We start from the raw sequence: 12,220 nt of genomic DNA on the forward strand, positions 1-12,220 counted from the left end.
TACTTTATATATTATATATACTGTACCTATATACTATATATATGTATATATATATTTAGAATGCATCCAAGGCAGAAAGATTTTTACTTAAATTAGCATGTATGGTTACAGAAAAGCATGCACCTAGATGAGACACTTTTGCTGGGTGTTTGCAGAGAAAATCTTTTTTCCTTTTTCACTTCATCCTATAACATGCTTACTTGTTAACATGTTTAAATCATGATTTTACAGGGCAAATTATAATACAAATATGCATCACTGTGATGTTGATGTTGCAAACCACTGCAAAAAGTAACCTGGCACTGCTCCAGATGATCCGTAGCCTCCTGCCCGAGGGGAGAGGATGAGATGTGGTGTGTGTGCTGTGGCTTGGGCCCTTGATGATGCAGAAAGGAATCTTCCCACATTTGACGGTGAAGATGTCTTTGATTGAGCGATGGCTGTTCCTAACAATCTTCTGAGCAGCCTTTAAAGCCCTTTGAAGCGCCTTCATTTCCGGAGCCAAACAGCCACTGTACCACACCGTGATGCTGTTGCCGTGGACACTCTCCACACCACACATCTGTAGAAGCTCCTCAAGAGACAGCTCCCCAGTCCATTCATGTCGCACCTCCCGGAGGAAGTAGAGATGTTGGTGACCCTTCTTTAGCAGACAGGAGTGTTTTGGCTTCAGGGGATGTCCTCAGAAAGGTGTTCCCCAAGGTACTTGTAGCTAGAGATCACTTCCACTGCTGCACCTCCAATGCGCAGGTGGGAGAAGGGGCATATGTTCTTCTTGAAGCCCATCACCATCTTTCTGGTCTTCTTCAAATTTATACAAGTTGTTATCTTTATACCAGTCCACTAGATGGTCCACACCCTCTCTGTACTCGGCCCCGGGGTCAACACAGGACGCGCTGGAGACACAATGGCTGTGTCTGAATGTGCAGACTATTCCCTATATAGTGCACTCTTAAGGGGTTACACCATTTTGTAGTGGTGTCCAGTCCATTAGGACAGGTATGGTGGTCACATGCTATGGGACAACAAGCAAGTCGTTAGCTGGCTGTCCGAATCGCCAAACAGAAATAGAGGACCACTATATCGTGAATGACAAGTTAGGCAGGTGTGTCAAACTCATTTTTGTCGTGGGCCACATTTTAGTTACTGTTTTCATTGGAGAGCCGTTATGACTGTGAAATCATATAAAGAAGTCAAGAATTATGGCTTATTCAACTACTGTAATGAGGGGTTTGGTAACAACAAAATGCTTACAATATCCATCCTATTTATTACATATGAGGATTAGAAGAAGAAAAAGAAGAAGAAAACCTTTATTTCTTTTATATCACATTACTTTCACCATGCCGCATCAGTACAACTGGAACTCAAATGCTGAGCGATGAGTACATCGTACTTTTACAACTTTATTTGCAAGCCTGTTATTGACATCTGATGTGCTCTTAGATTACTTAAATGGAAATGAAGTCCATTTCTTTTCTTTTTCTTTTGTCCTTCCTTCAAGATCCACATCATTGACTTTGATGATGAGAATAACATCATTAATAAGAATGTCCTTCTACACCAAGCTGGAGAGATATGGAATATTGGTGCCAGTCCTGCAGACAAAGAAGTACTTACCACCTGCTACAACAAAAGTAAGTTCGACTCTTTCCCCTTGGATCTGCCATCGTCTCCATTCACTTCTGGCTGATGCATTTTGATTTCCCTCACTAAACATTCAACTGTGTCGTCTGGCTGAATGTGGCAGATCTTTGCACAGCCAAGCTTCCAAGTCATGGGCGGAAAAACACTTTTTTGAGATGGTATTAGAGTGTGTAGAGTAAATGATTGCCGGCACCTTTCTTTCAATAAGAAGCTCATAAAATGTTTGCGTAATTTCTTACATTGGTTGGAATGGCACTCCGGAGAGAATTTCTCCCCACAAGTAAAATTTCCGAAGCAGTTTTAGTTTCACATGTATTTCTTTGCAATGTCATCCTTGTGACTCACTGGTGACCTGTCCACGGTGTCTCTGTTTACCTTTTTGAATGACAGTATAATCTGTGAATAATTAAATATGTCATTCCCATCCAGCCAGTGACAGCCGAGTGGTGTCCTGTGCAGCAGTATGGCGGATGCCTACCAATTGGGAAACGGGAAGCCACGAATCTCCTGACGACTCAGCCCACAACCCCCAAACCCTGGAGCTGCTTTGTCACTTAGATGACAGTGCCCACGGCAACGCAGCCTGGTAAGTATTTGGGGGGAATCCGGATGGCTAGTGTGATATCACCCGTCATTTCCGGTTCCAAGCTGCTGCAACTAACATGTCAACACAATGTCAGTAGCCAAGGAGCCGGTCATGTTTCACAAAAGGACGGTGTATTTTGCGGAGTCAACGAAACGTGGTTTGAACTTGTACAACTCAAATAGATTTGTCAATGTTAGTGCACTGGCCGGTGGAAGAGATCAGATTTGGAAACAAAGGCCTCCAAAATAAGATTGTGGCAGCATCTGACAAGTGAGTTGACGCTATCGGGGTGGGTCGGTATTTTATTGACATCATATTTGTTACAAAGTATGACAAGACAGGGCATAGCATTGCACCTTTATACCGTGATTTGGCTTGGACACAAAAGTGGCGTTTTTGTATTACGTTACTTTGGATGACGTAGCCACTATAGCCGTCCGCATAGCAGTATTTGGTTCCATAATATCTTATGTTTCCATCTTATCCTATCTATCTATCTATATCTATCTATCGATCTGTGTCTCCAATCTCTTTTCTGTCTTCTTTTTTGTCTGTTCTGTCTCTCTTTTCTCTTTTCTGTCTTATCTGTCTTTTCAATCTATCTGTCTGTCTCCATGTATCTATGTATTTGTCTATCTACAAAGTAATAGGTACTAAGTGAGAGCAACGTTTTGTGGTTTGTTATTTTGTGTTTGGTTCTACCTCCCTGACATTTGTAGATCGTTTTACTTTATGGGACTCAGACTATTGACTGGCGCACATCTCCAATTTTAGTCACATCCTTAGCCTTTTTTTTTTTTGTGAGGCACAAAGCCTCCCCATAACTCAGCACCTACCAGAAAGGAAATCGAAGCTCATTTCTCATTTTAGTCCACTGTTCATCAGTATCTCTCGATTGCTATCATTTTTAGAGATGCCAATCAGTTAAAGTGATGCATACTGTAACTGTGTCTGTGAGGAAGAGATAAAGATGGAGGAAGGAGAAAAGAAGCATGGGATTTAGTGTGTGTGTGTGTGTGTGTGTGTGTGTGTGTGTGTGTGTGTGTGTGTGTGTGTGTGTGTGTGTGTGTGTGTGTGTGTGTGTGCGCGCGCGTGCGCGCTCATGTGTGTCAGTCAAAGGTCAGGTCAAGCAATGCAGCTGTATAAAGATTGATAGTTTTGTGCTTCACCAACTTAACACCCCAAGTGAAGAGCTGTGATTTGCACAAGGACATCAGATGTGTTTGCGTATGCTTGTGTGCATATCATTGGGTCGCCTATGCTGGGCACTACTGGGTTCCCCAGATGAATGGCTTTGGCCTGGTTCCCTCCTACTCCTTCAAAATGCATTGTATTCACACTCACATTGATTATTGTTTGCACTAGCGTGTGCGTGTGCATGTTTGTGTGTGTCCAGTGGGAAAAGTAAAGACGTTGCGTTGAATGTTGAATATTGTGCGTGTGATTGCCTTCGTGAAGTCCACAACTCACGTTTCTCACCTTGACAATCTTCTAATTCAATGAGATATTAGTTACTGCCTATTATTTGAGAATTCTCGAGTTACTGTTTGGAGATACTATGCCATCCACTCTCATCTTCTTTTTAAGGCTGCACATGTTCTCAATATTGTTGAGATCAGACAATGATTGTGGGGTTTTTTTTTCCTCCATACCTATAGTAGCTAAAGTGTCAATGGTCATTTTTGCAGGTTGTGATGGTGCATTGTCTTGCATGAGAATGACTTGACTGCGGAAGGCACAGTTCTCATCAGAATCAGAATCATCTTTATTGGCCAAGTATGTAGAACACACAAGGAATTTGTCTCCGTTGGTATAGGCTACACTAGTATTGCAAATAATCAACTATGACAAAGACAGAGGGTACCATTGTGCAGTAGGACCACTCAATGACAGCGGTGTGACAATGTGCAGAGTCATCGAGCAGAGACAAAGCGGTCAGCGGTGCAATAAAATACTATGACGGATGTTCAGTTGTTGCAGATAATTGTTGCACCACTTTAAAGAGACCAGTAGCAGGAATTGTAGTACAACTTTAGGTGCGCAATTATGCAGAAATTCCTTGGGTGCTTTAAAGTGTCTGGTGCCGTGGAATATTGATCGACAATTGTTCAAGTATGTAGAGAGAGTCTCAGAGATTACACCTTTGGGCACCCTCCCATCACACACATTAGTCCAGCCCAAAACATCTATCCTTCAATCCATTTTCTTTACCATTTATCCTCACTGTGGTTGTGGGTGAGCTGGAGTTTATCCCTGCTGACTTTTGTGTGGCAACCAAGTGCAGGGCACCTTAACTTTAGAAAGGCATGCATTCAGACTCAGAGTCACACCTAAGGACAATTGAGAGTCTTCAATGAACCTAACATGCAAAATTATTTATTGAAAAAAATGGGTGGTCATTTTAAAGGTTCCACCTTATAGGCATTGATTATGGCATAGCCAAAATAGTTTTATGAATGGCTGAAAGGTTTTTGGGGACCCCAGAGACACCAGAACCTTCAATGGATTTTTTTATTTTTATTTTAATACAGCAGCTCTCCTCATAGATTTGCCCGACAGAAATGTTCCCCAATTTGTCTTTATCTGAACAAACCCACTCATTGAATCACACCAAACTTTTTAACAGTATGATGACCCGGATTTGCCTGAAAAATAAGTGTTTCCTAAAAGCAACAACCTAGCATATGCATTTTGTATGCACTACGGTGCCTCAGAGAGATCACACTTTGCAAGATTACCACGTTTTTTTTCAGCCGAAGTGCAAGCAAAATATCATCTCAAATGACTTCTAGTTTCCCCTCAAGTGACAGAGTTAATGCATGAAATTTGTCACACAGGCTGTAGTCATGATGTTTAGGAAGTATGATTGCGAAGTTTGTCTCCGTCGTGTATCCATATTAGAAACTGGGCGGGGAAACATGGCAGCTTCCTGTAAATTGAGGCGCGACCTGGTCAATACGATTAGCGTTATGTTGATGTGGTAGAACATATTATTTTCCACATGACTGAAATTAAGATTCGATTTTTTAAAATAATGAGCATTGAAAAAAAAATCAACCAAGGAATCAGAAATCCAAATACGCACTACTTTTCGGTACTTAGGTTTTGTTACTGACCAAAATATACAGTACAATACCATACATCTTTATTATGTCTTTTAAACCACATATTGAGGGCCTTGCACGAAAACTGAAACTTTAATTAGGGTTTTTCCTGTCAGACCAAATCTTGTTTTTTCTTATATAACAAGGCCACACCTGATTTCTGCAACTTTTTTACCTTGATTGGATGATGGCAATCTGCTTTTTATGAATGCACCTACATACCACGTAAAGAAATTGGAAAGTGTGTACCTGTACTATTGTGCTCTGTGTTTTATTACTGGTTGTGGAAATCATGTTCACCATTCCATTGCACTCTTTATTCTGTTGGTATGTATCCATCTCTGTATGACCTGAGGCTCTCGCACAGGTTTATTTTTTTGTTTACAGATGTATTATTGGGCTCCTCCCACCTTACCTCTGTGCATACTTGTGTGAAAACCAACAGCTTTGTGGTTTGCGCTCTCAAAAACTCCTTCAAATAACAGGTCCTAAGGTCAGGGCAGAGCTGGGCGAGACAGCATTCAAATATGCTGCTAGCGTTTCATGGAATAACCTTTTACAATGGGAGAATTTTAATCTATTGTAAAGGAACGTGAAACTAATGCTATTGGGCAATGTGACTGCTTGTTGTTGAATTATTTTGTATTGATGTATGTTTAGGACTATGTATGGATGTTGTTTGGTTGTGTTTATGGCATATGACTGTTGTTTTTGTTTTGTTGTTGTAACTGCCTTTGCAGCCAAAGTGGCCATGTCACTCTTGGAAAAGAGATTATTAATCTCAATGATTTTTTTTACCCATTTAAATAAATGAAAAGAAATGAAATTAAGTTATTTCTGTGACCAGTGTGGGTTCCTCTTTCATTTAACAGAGGGGTGCCAACACTATGTGTAAATCTCAGCTTCACTGTCACACTTCGGATGCACCAATTTGCCAAGAAGGCAGCGTGAAAGCACCTATAAAGCAGACATGGATCAAAATTTCCATCTTTCTATTTGCATTGTGGCGTTCTCGCACCCTTTTCTTAACCACCAAACCTAAAAACAAAAAAAACCCAACAAAGCACTAAAGTAATTGATTGAGCCAATCAGCATTCCAAAACAACAGTTCATGCTACCTTTTTACGGAACTGCTCATCTCCAAGGCACAGGCACCGAATACATATTGTACCTTAAAGCGGCGCACAGTGAAGCATGACCAAGCAGGTGTGGAATCAATTCTATGCAGACCATACACTGCCGGTTGCATCAAAGCTAGGCATACAGCAAAAGAAACCACTTTTCCCAATTCCGGTGAGGCGACTCTGTATCCCATTGCTGTGTTTGGACACTCGAATGACAGAATCAGGCTGTTGCTGTAACATTCTGTTCTTATGAATTGCTCAATGCAAATGCTATATAAAACCATACCATTCTATAATTAATTATAAAAGGACTACACAAAGTAACAGAACTCAGTTTTTCTGACTCAATGTTGAGACCTTGGTTGCAGCTGGCATGAATGTGACTGCTGAAGTAGATTAATCACGCTACACTGTATTAAAAACATGCTCACATTTTTGGATGTAACTTGAAATGCCAACATGTACCAAGTATTAGTCTTATACTTTGATGTTGACAGTTTTTTTTTTTTTTGACAGAAGTGTGAACTTCTGATGAAACTCACATTTATCACTTACGTACTTACCACTAGGTGGAGTAACTACACTCTTAATCATTCTTCCATCCACTTATGTATTGGAATGTGGGGTGAAAGATGACTGGTCGGTTGAATTGCGGTCCTGCAACCATGCGTTTAGAGTTACCCTTATAAAGGCAGACGTTTTTCCCCCTTTCATCAGACCATCGTGTTTTGTATCTCATGAGATTGTACAGATAGCTTTGGTATACGTCTGTCAGTGATTACACTAGTTGATGCCCCCTGCTTGTTTCGGAATGTTCGTGTGCTTGATAAACATTTGTGTGTGTGTGTGTGTGTGTGTGTGTGTGTGTGTGTGTGTGTGTGTGTGTGTGTGTGTGTGTGTGTGTGTTTTGAATCAATCCACAGCGTACTGTGGGAGCCTATGGGAGATGGCAAGCGTGTGATTTCGTTGGCTGATAACCATGTACTTCTCTGGGATCTGCAGGAGAGCTCCACACAGGCCACAGTAAGACGCACGCACACACACGCACACGCACACAGAGTACTGTAAACCACATAAACTGTAAACACACACAAACACACACCATATCTCACAATAGTAAACTCATTATTTGATAACCACCATATTGTCTCTATCAGATGCACACGTCCTCATTCCCTGTGACACCAGCAGAGTCCACTAATCTCTCTCATACGCAGCTCACCATAAACCCCCACCCAATATTCCCTGTAGTTGTGAAATGTGGGTGTGAATAGCTGTGTAGTTGTTTTCTATATGTGCCCTACAATTGATGACCAGTTTATCTCACCTCTCACTTGAATTCATAACCCTGAAGAGTACCGTAATTTTTAGTCTACAAAACACACCTGACCTAAAGCGGCAATAGAAAAATGTGGATATAAAAATAATTTTGGACACACCTTGGCCGATTCCTATTAATGGCCATGAGTCTCCATGTTATAACTTGTGAAAGTAATAAAGAAAGAGGTTATAGAGATGTATTTCCATAAACACCGGTAGATGCCCAAATAAAAAAAAAAAAAAAAGCCCAATGTAATTAGTTATCCCGTGGCGTCCCAGATACATTCTCAGTCACTACTTTTGTCTCGAGTCAAATTCGTCGACGAACTTCAACACGCAGCAAGTGCAGCCTTTGGAAACCCTTTTTACTAAACACTAATCCCCAACATTAAACCCGTTTAGTGTTGGGGAGACTTCTATATAATCCATGAGAGGTCTATGGCCGTACTTGCCGCCCTGGTGTCCGTACCAGCGATTATGGGAGTCACTCGCCAAACAAACAAAAGAGAGATCCATGGTCGCACTGCAGACACTGCTGTATTTATTGTACTCGTTTCCATGCTCAGTCAACTCTAGTCAAAATTCTTCATTTTACTCTGAATTGCTCCTTAAACAGCCACGCACTGCTACGCAAACAAACTTCCGCATTTCTTTCTTCAGGCAGCGCTCCCCAGCCCTCATTCGTGCGCACTCCAACCGCAAATGGCTGATGAATATTAAGTATGAGGGCGGACTCGTCCAGTTTAATTGGTCTACTGTGACATGATTGGTTATTTCATGGGTGACATGTGACGAGGCGATAATTGGTAGCCAAGATGGCGGCATTGATGAGACAGAGATTGTCGAGCTCTCGGTGCAAAACGGATATACAGGATATTCCCGAGTAAAATGAGGTCTATAGGCAAAGATTTCCAACGTCACTTTGAAACCCTCACCCACCGAAAATGCCTAAATCGGATAGAAAAAGTGAAAAACGCGGGGGAATGTGGAAGTCAAGCTTTCGCTAATTTTGATGACCATGACTATCGCAACCGGACGGACTATGCTTTGCAGTTGAAGAATGATGACTTCGGGTCGCTGCCTGTTACTTCAAGTAAGCCTCCGCTTGCCAAGACACCGACTTTATCCTGCCTTCAGACTACCAAAAGCGCTCTTACATCTGACAATGCTGTCCACACATTGGCCAATTTGATTCATTCAAGAAGTGACGCTATTGAGAAAATGCTTTGAGATCCAAGAGTTGAATGGAAAAATTACTCTGGTTGAAAAACGGAAGGATAAATATGAGGAAGCTGTTTTGAAATGTATGACATGCGTAATAGACCCGGCAAAGCTATGGGCCACATTGCAATTTGAGGCTGCAGGGGCTACCAGAAGAAGAAGGAAGATGTACGTCCCGAGGTTATCACTATTTGCCAACAAGGGCTCCCAGCCGAAAACCAAAAGTTTTGCCCTGCTGATGTGGCCCATCGGGTAGGAAGGAAATACCAATCCAACTCGAAGCCCCGCAGCATCATCATCAAGTTCATCTCTCGTCGGTACAAGGAGGCACTGTTTAAAGCGGCAAAGAATAACGTATATCTGTAACGTATATCTACAGACAAAGGGACTGTAATACATTACTCGGGGGGTGTCTGAGGTGAATGTGCACTAGTGCTGGCTGCTGCCCTTTTCATAAGATTTTGCACAGTGTCCATGGTGTTTTAGAAAACTTCAATTTATTATCGTCATTCGTCATTTCACAGTTTGAATACTGTTTTGTACATTTTAAAGTCCATGTATGTATCCTGAACCTATTATGATTAAAGTTCTGGTTTCATTCTTCTGGGAAGACTTGCTACAAGATTTTTTATGGTGGCTCAATTATTGTCAATTGAGCTAGAAAACTATATGTGAAGTCACAAGTCACTAATAATTACTGAGTTGGTCAGGCTTGTCAAGATTTAAGGGTCCAAATCTAAATATCGAGAAGTGCATCAATATTTTTGTTCACATTTGTTTTAATTTACTTGTGAAGTTAAGTCATTTCCCCATGAAGAGAGCGAATGTGCACAACGATTTTCAGTGTTCCATCGTTTATAAAGGTTATACTTGGACTACTGCTTTCAGATTGGATGTGCTCTGTTAAGTAGTGACCCCAATGTGAGGTTGAGTACTACCACAGGGGCGTGTGAGGTCTTAATCCTATCTTCTGACACCAACGCTGGACAGCAGAGGTATTAAATCCCATATCAAGGGAGAAGAGAAGACTTGGAAAGTAATCGGGGGAGGCTGTATAATGAGAAAAGGAAGATGGAGGGAGCAACGGACGCCCAAGCGTGATTGGAAAGATGCAGGCTGGAAGGCAGAAGAGGATGTATGGATGTGGGAAGAGAGTGTGCTTGATTAGGAGAGAGGGAGTGAAAAAGAGAAGGAAAAAAACTTGGCAGTCAAGACAAATTCCTCTTGTACTGATGAGAATGCTAATATCTCTCCTTTCCTCCCTGTTCCCTCTCCCACCCTGGTTTTCCTGTCTCCCATTTCCTCTTTCAGTGGGTTGTGTGTTCATTTCAACCTATCTATTTCTTTCCCACCAGATTATCATGTCTTCACCGTGGGTGTTTGGATGAGCGTGTATGCATATGAGCGAGCGTCATCCACATGCAGTGGATATTTTAGGTCTCCGCAGCCCCGTTGAAATTCCAGGTTTTTGCAAATAAATCAGTTCAAGAGAAATCATTTCAAAATCTTTTGCACCATTAGCATGCCCTATAACCTGTACAGCTCAGTTGGAAAAAGAAAAGGAATAATTTATAGAGGTGAAGTGTAAAATAAATAACACATCCTTTCCTAACGGGGTTCACATTGAAACTCTTTCAAAATGGGATTCAGCGCACTTGTGCCATAGGCATAACACATGCGCTTAAAGTGCCTCTTATTAACCCCGAAGAGAGTTCAGCTGTTCTAGTGAGCTTTTTTTTTTCTTTGTAGTAGCATCTTACAGTTATGGTCTTGCAGAGAGCTTCAACATTATCAAAGGGAGCTCATTGTTCAAAGGTATCAGTGAGGAGGAGGGGGACAAAAGAATTTCCAAGGCCTTAAATATACAATGGAACACTGTGATGACAATCATAATCAATTGAAGAACATATGGAATAGGACCTTCTTCCAAAATTGATGGAACGATGCGAATAAAATTGGTCAGAGGCTGCCAAGTGGCGACAGCAACATTGAAGAAACAGAAGGAATTCCTAATTCTGGCTTTTTAGTACATGTAACAACAATTACCCAGATATTTTCATATATTTCGGCAATGAGGGGATGCATAATTCCAGTATAATCCTTTCACGGAACACAGAAACCCAGCTCTCTTCTTTTCCCAACCTAGTGGTCTTTTTTTTTTTAACCATTTCTGCTTTCCTGCTTCTCTCTCACTCACACCTTCCGTCTGTTCTCGGACAGCACTTTGCCTACTCTTCGCAGCATTGTTCTGTACTGTTCACTCACTCGCTCTCTGGCATTGTCGTTGTGCTGTTGGAGAAATAATGAGAGGGTTCCCATGAGTTGTGAGGCGACAGCTCGATTGATGATCACCGCATAAACAGCGTGACTGTGGGGCAAATACAAAATATACCGAAAATGAGAATGATCAGCATGCAGACAGTTAGAGGGAAGGGAAAACATGAGAATTATTATGTTTTTATGTCTGTTTGGTCCATCTTACTTTTCGTGGAAAAATAATCCAAATGCAATTTGTCGAATCAATATCATTCCACTTTTGGACTTTCATGACAAAAGACTGTGTGTGTGAACCGCTTGAAGTGTCTTCGCTTATTTTCTTTTTCATTGTTGCAGACATAAATAGCAGTTTTGATGAATATCCAATGACGAACATACTCTTTGGAAAAAAAAAAACTAAAATGTTCAGTTTTAGTGGTGCTTGCATGTTCTTGCCATGCTTGTGAGATGTTTCTCCTCACAGTACTTTCATCTTGCATTGCGTTAACGTGTCTTACGCTAATTCAATTAAAAAAATTAAAGTCTCTTAATTTTGAAAGAGGAAATAAAATTGTCAGCGTGAATGTTTTTGTGTATATGTACACCTTGACTGGCTTCTTATCTCCATCTTCTTTAAAAAAAAAAAAAACCAAAAAACAACTCAAAGCAGTTACCAAAATCCTTTACTGCTGGCTGAAATGAGGTCACATTCTTTATTGAAGATAAAAGGAGAATCAGTTCAGAACTGAAGAAAATGCACAGCACAGGTCTGCTAAGGTGCACTGACAACTTGCATAAATCGCTCATGTCATGTTTAAAAACAGGTGCAATTTCATATCCTCCAAAATGTCTGTCACTTGGGATGTTTATACTACAAGGTGCCATTGTAGATCATTTTATGTTCACAGCATTTGGCATTAATTTGTACCCAAGAAGTAGCTCTCAGTTTCAAAGAGGTCGGT

The 12,220-nt window shown here is 41.1% G+C and overlaps 1 protein-coding gene across 1 annotated transcript in view; it reads left to right on the forward strand.

Moving 5' to 3' along the window:
- The window catches only part of eipr1 (EARP complex and GARP complex interacting protein 1), a 41,793-nt gene that overhangs the window by 7,519 nt on the left and 22,054 nt on the right, over window positions 1–12,220 (forward strand). The window contains exons 3-5 of the mRNA XM_019876571.1: window positions 1,505–1,637; window positions 2,077–2,233; window positions 7,385–7,484. Coding sequence (XP_019732130.1) covers window positions 1,505–1,637; window positions 2,077–2,233; window positions 7,385–7,484 — 390 coding nt within the window. The remainder of the gene's footprint in view (window positions 1–1,504; window positions 1,638–2,076; window positions 2,234–7,384; window positions 7,485–12,220) is intronic.

The sequence above is a fragment of the Hippocampus comes genome, unplaced genomic scaffold (genome assembly GCF_001891065.2).
Source record: "Hippocampus comes isolate QL1 unplaced genomic scaffold, H_comes_QL1_v1.1 scaffold107, whole genome shotgun sequence".
NCBI classification, from domain to species: Eukaryota; Metazoa; Chordata; class Actinopteri; order Syngnathiformes; family Syngnathidae; genus Hippocampus; species Hippocampus comes.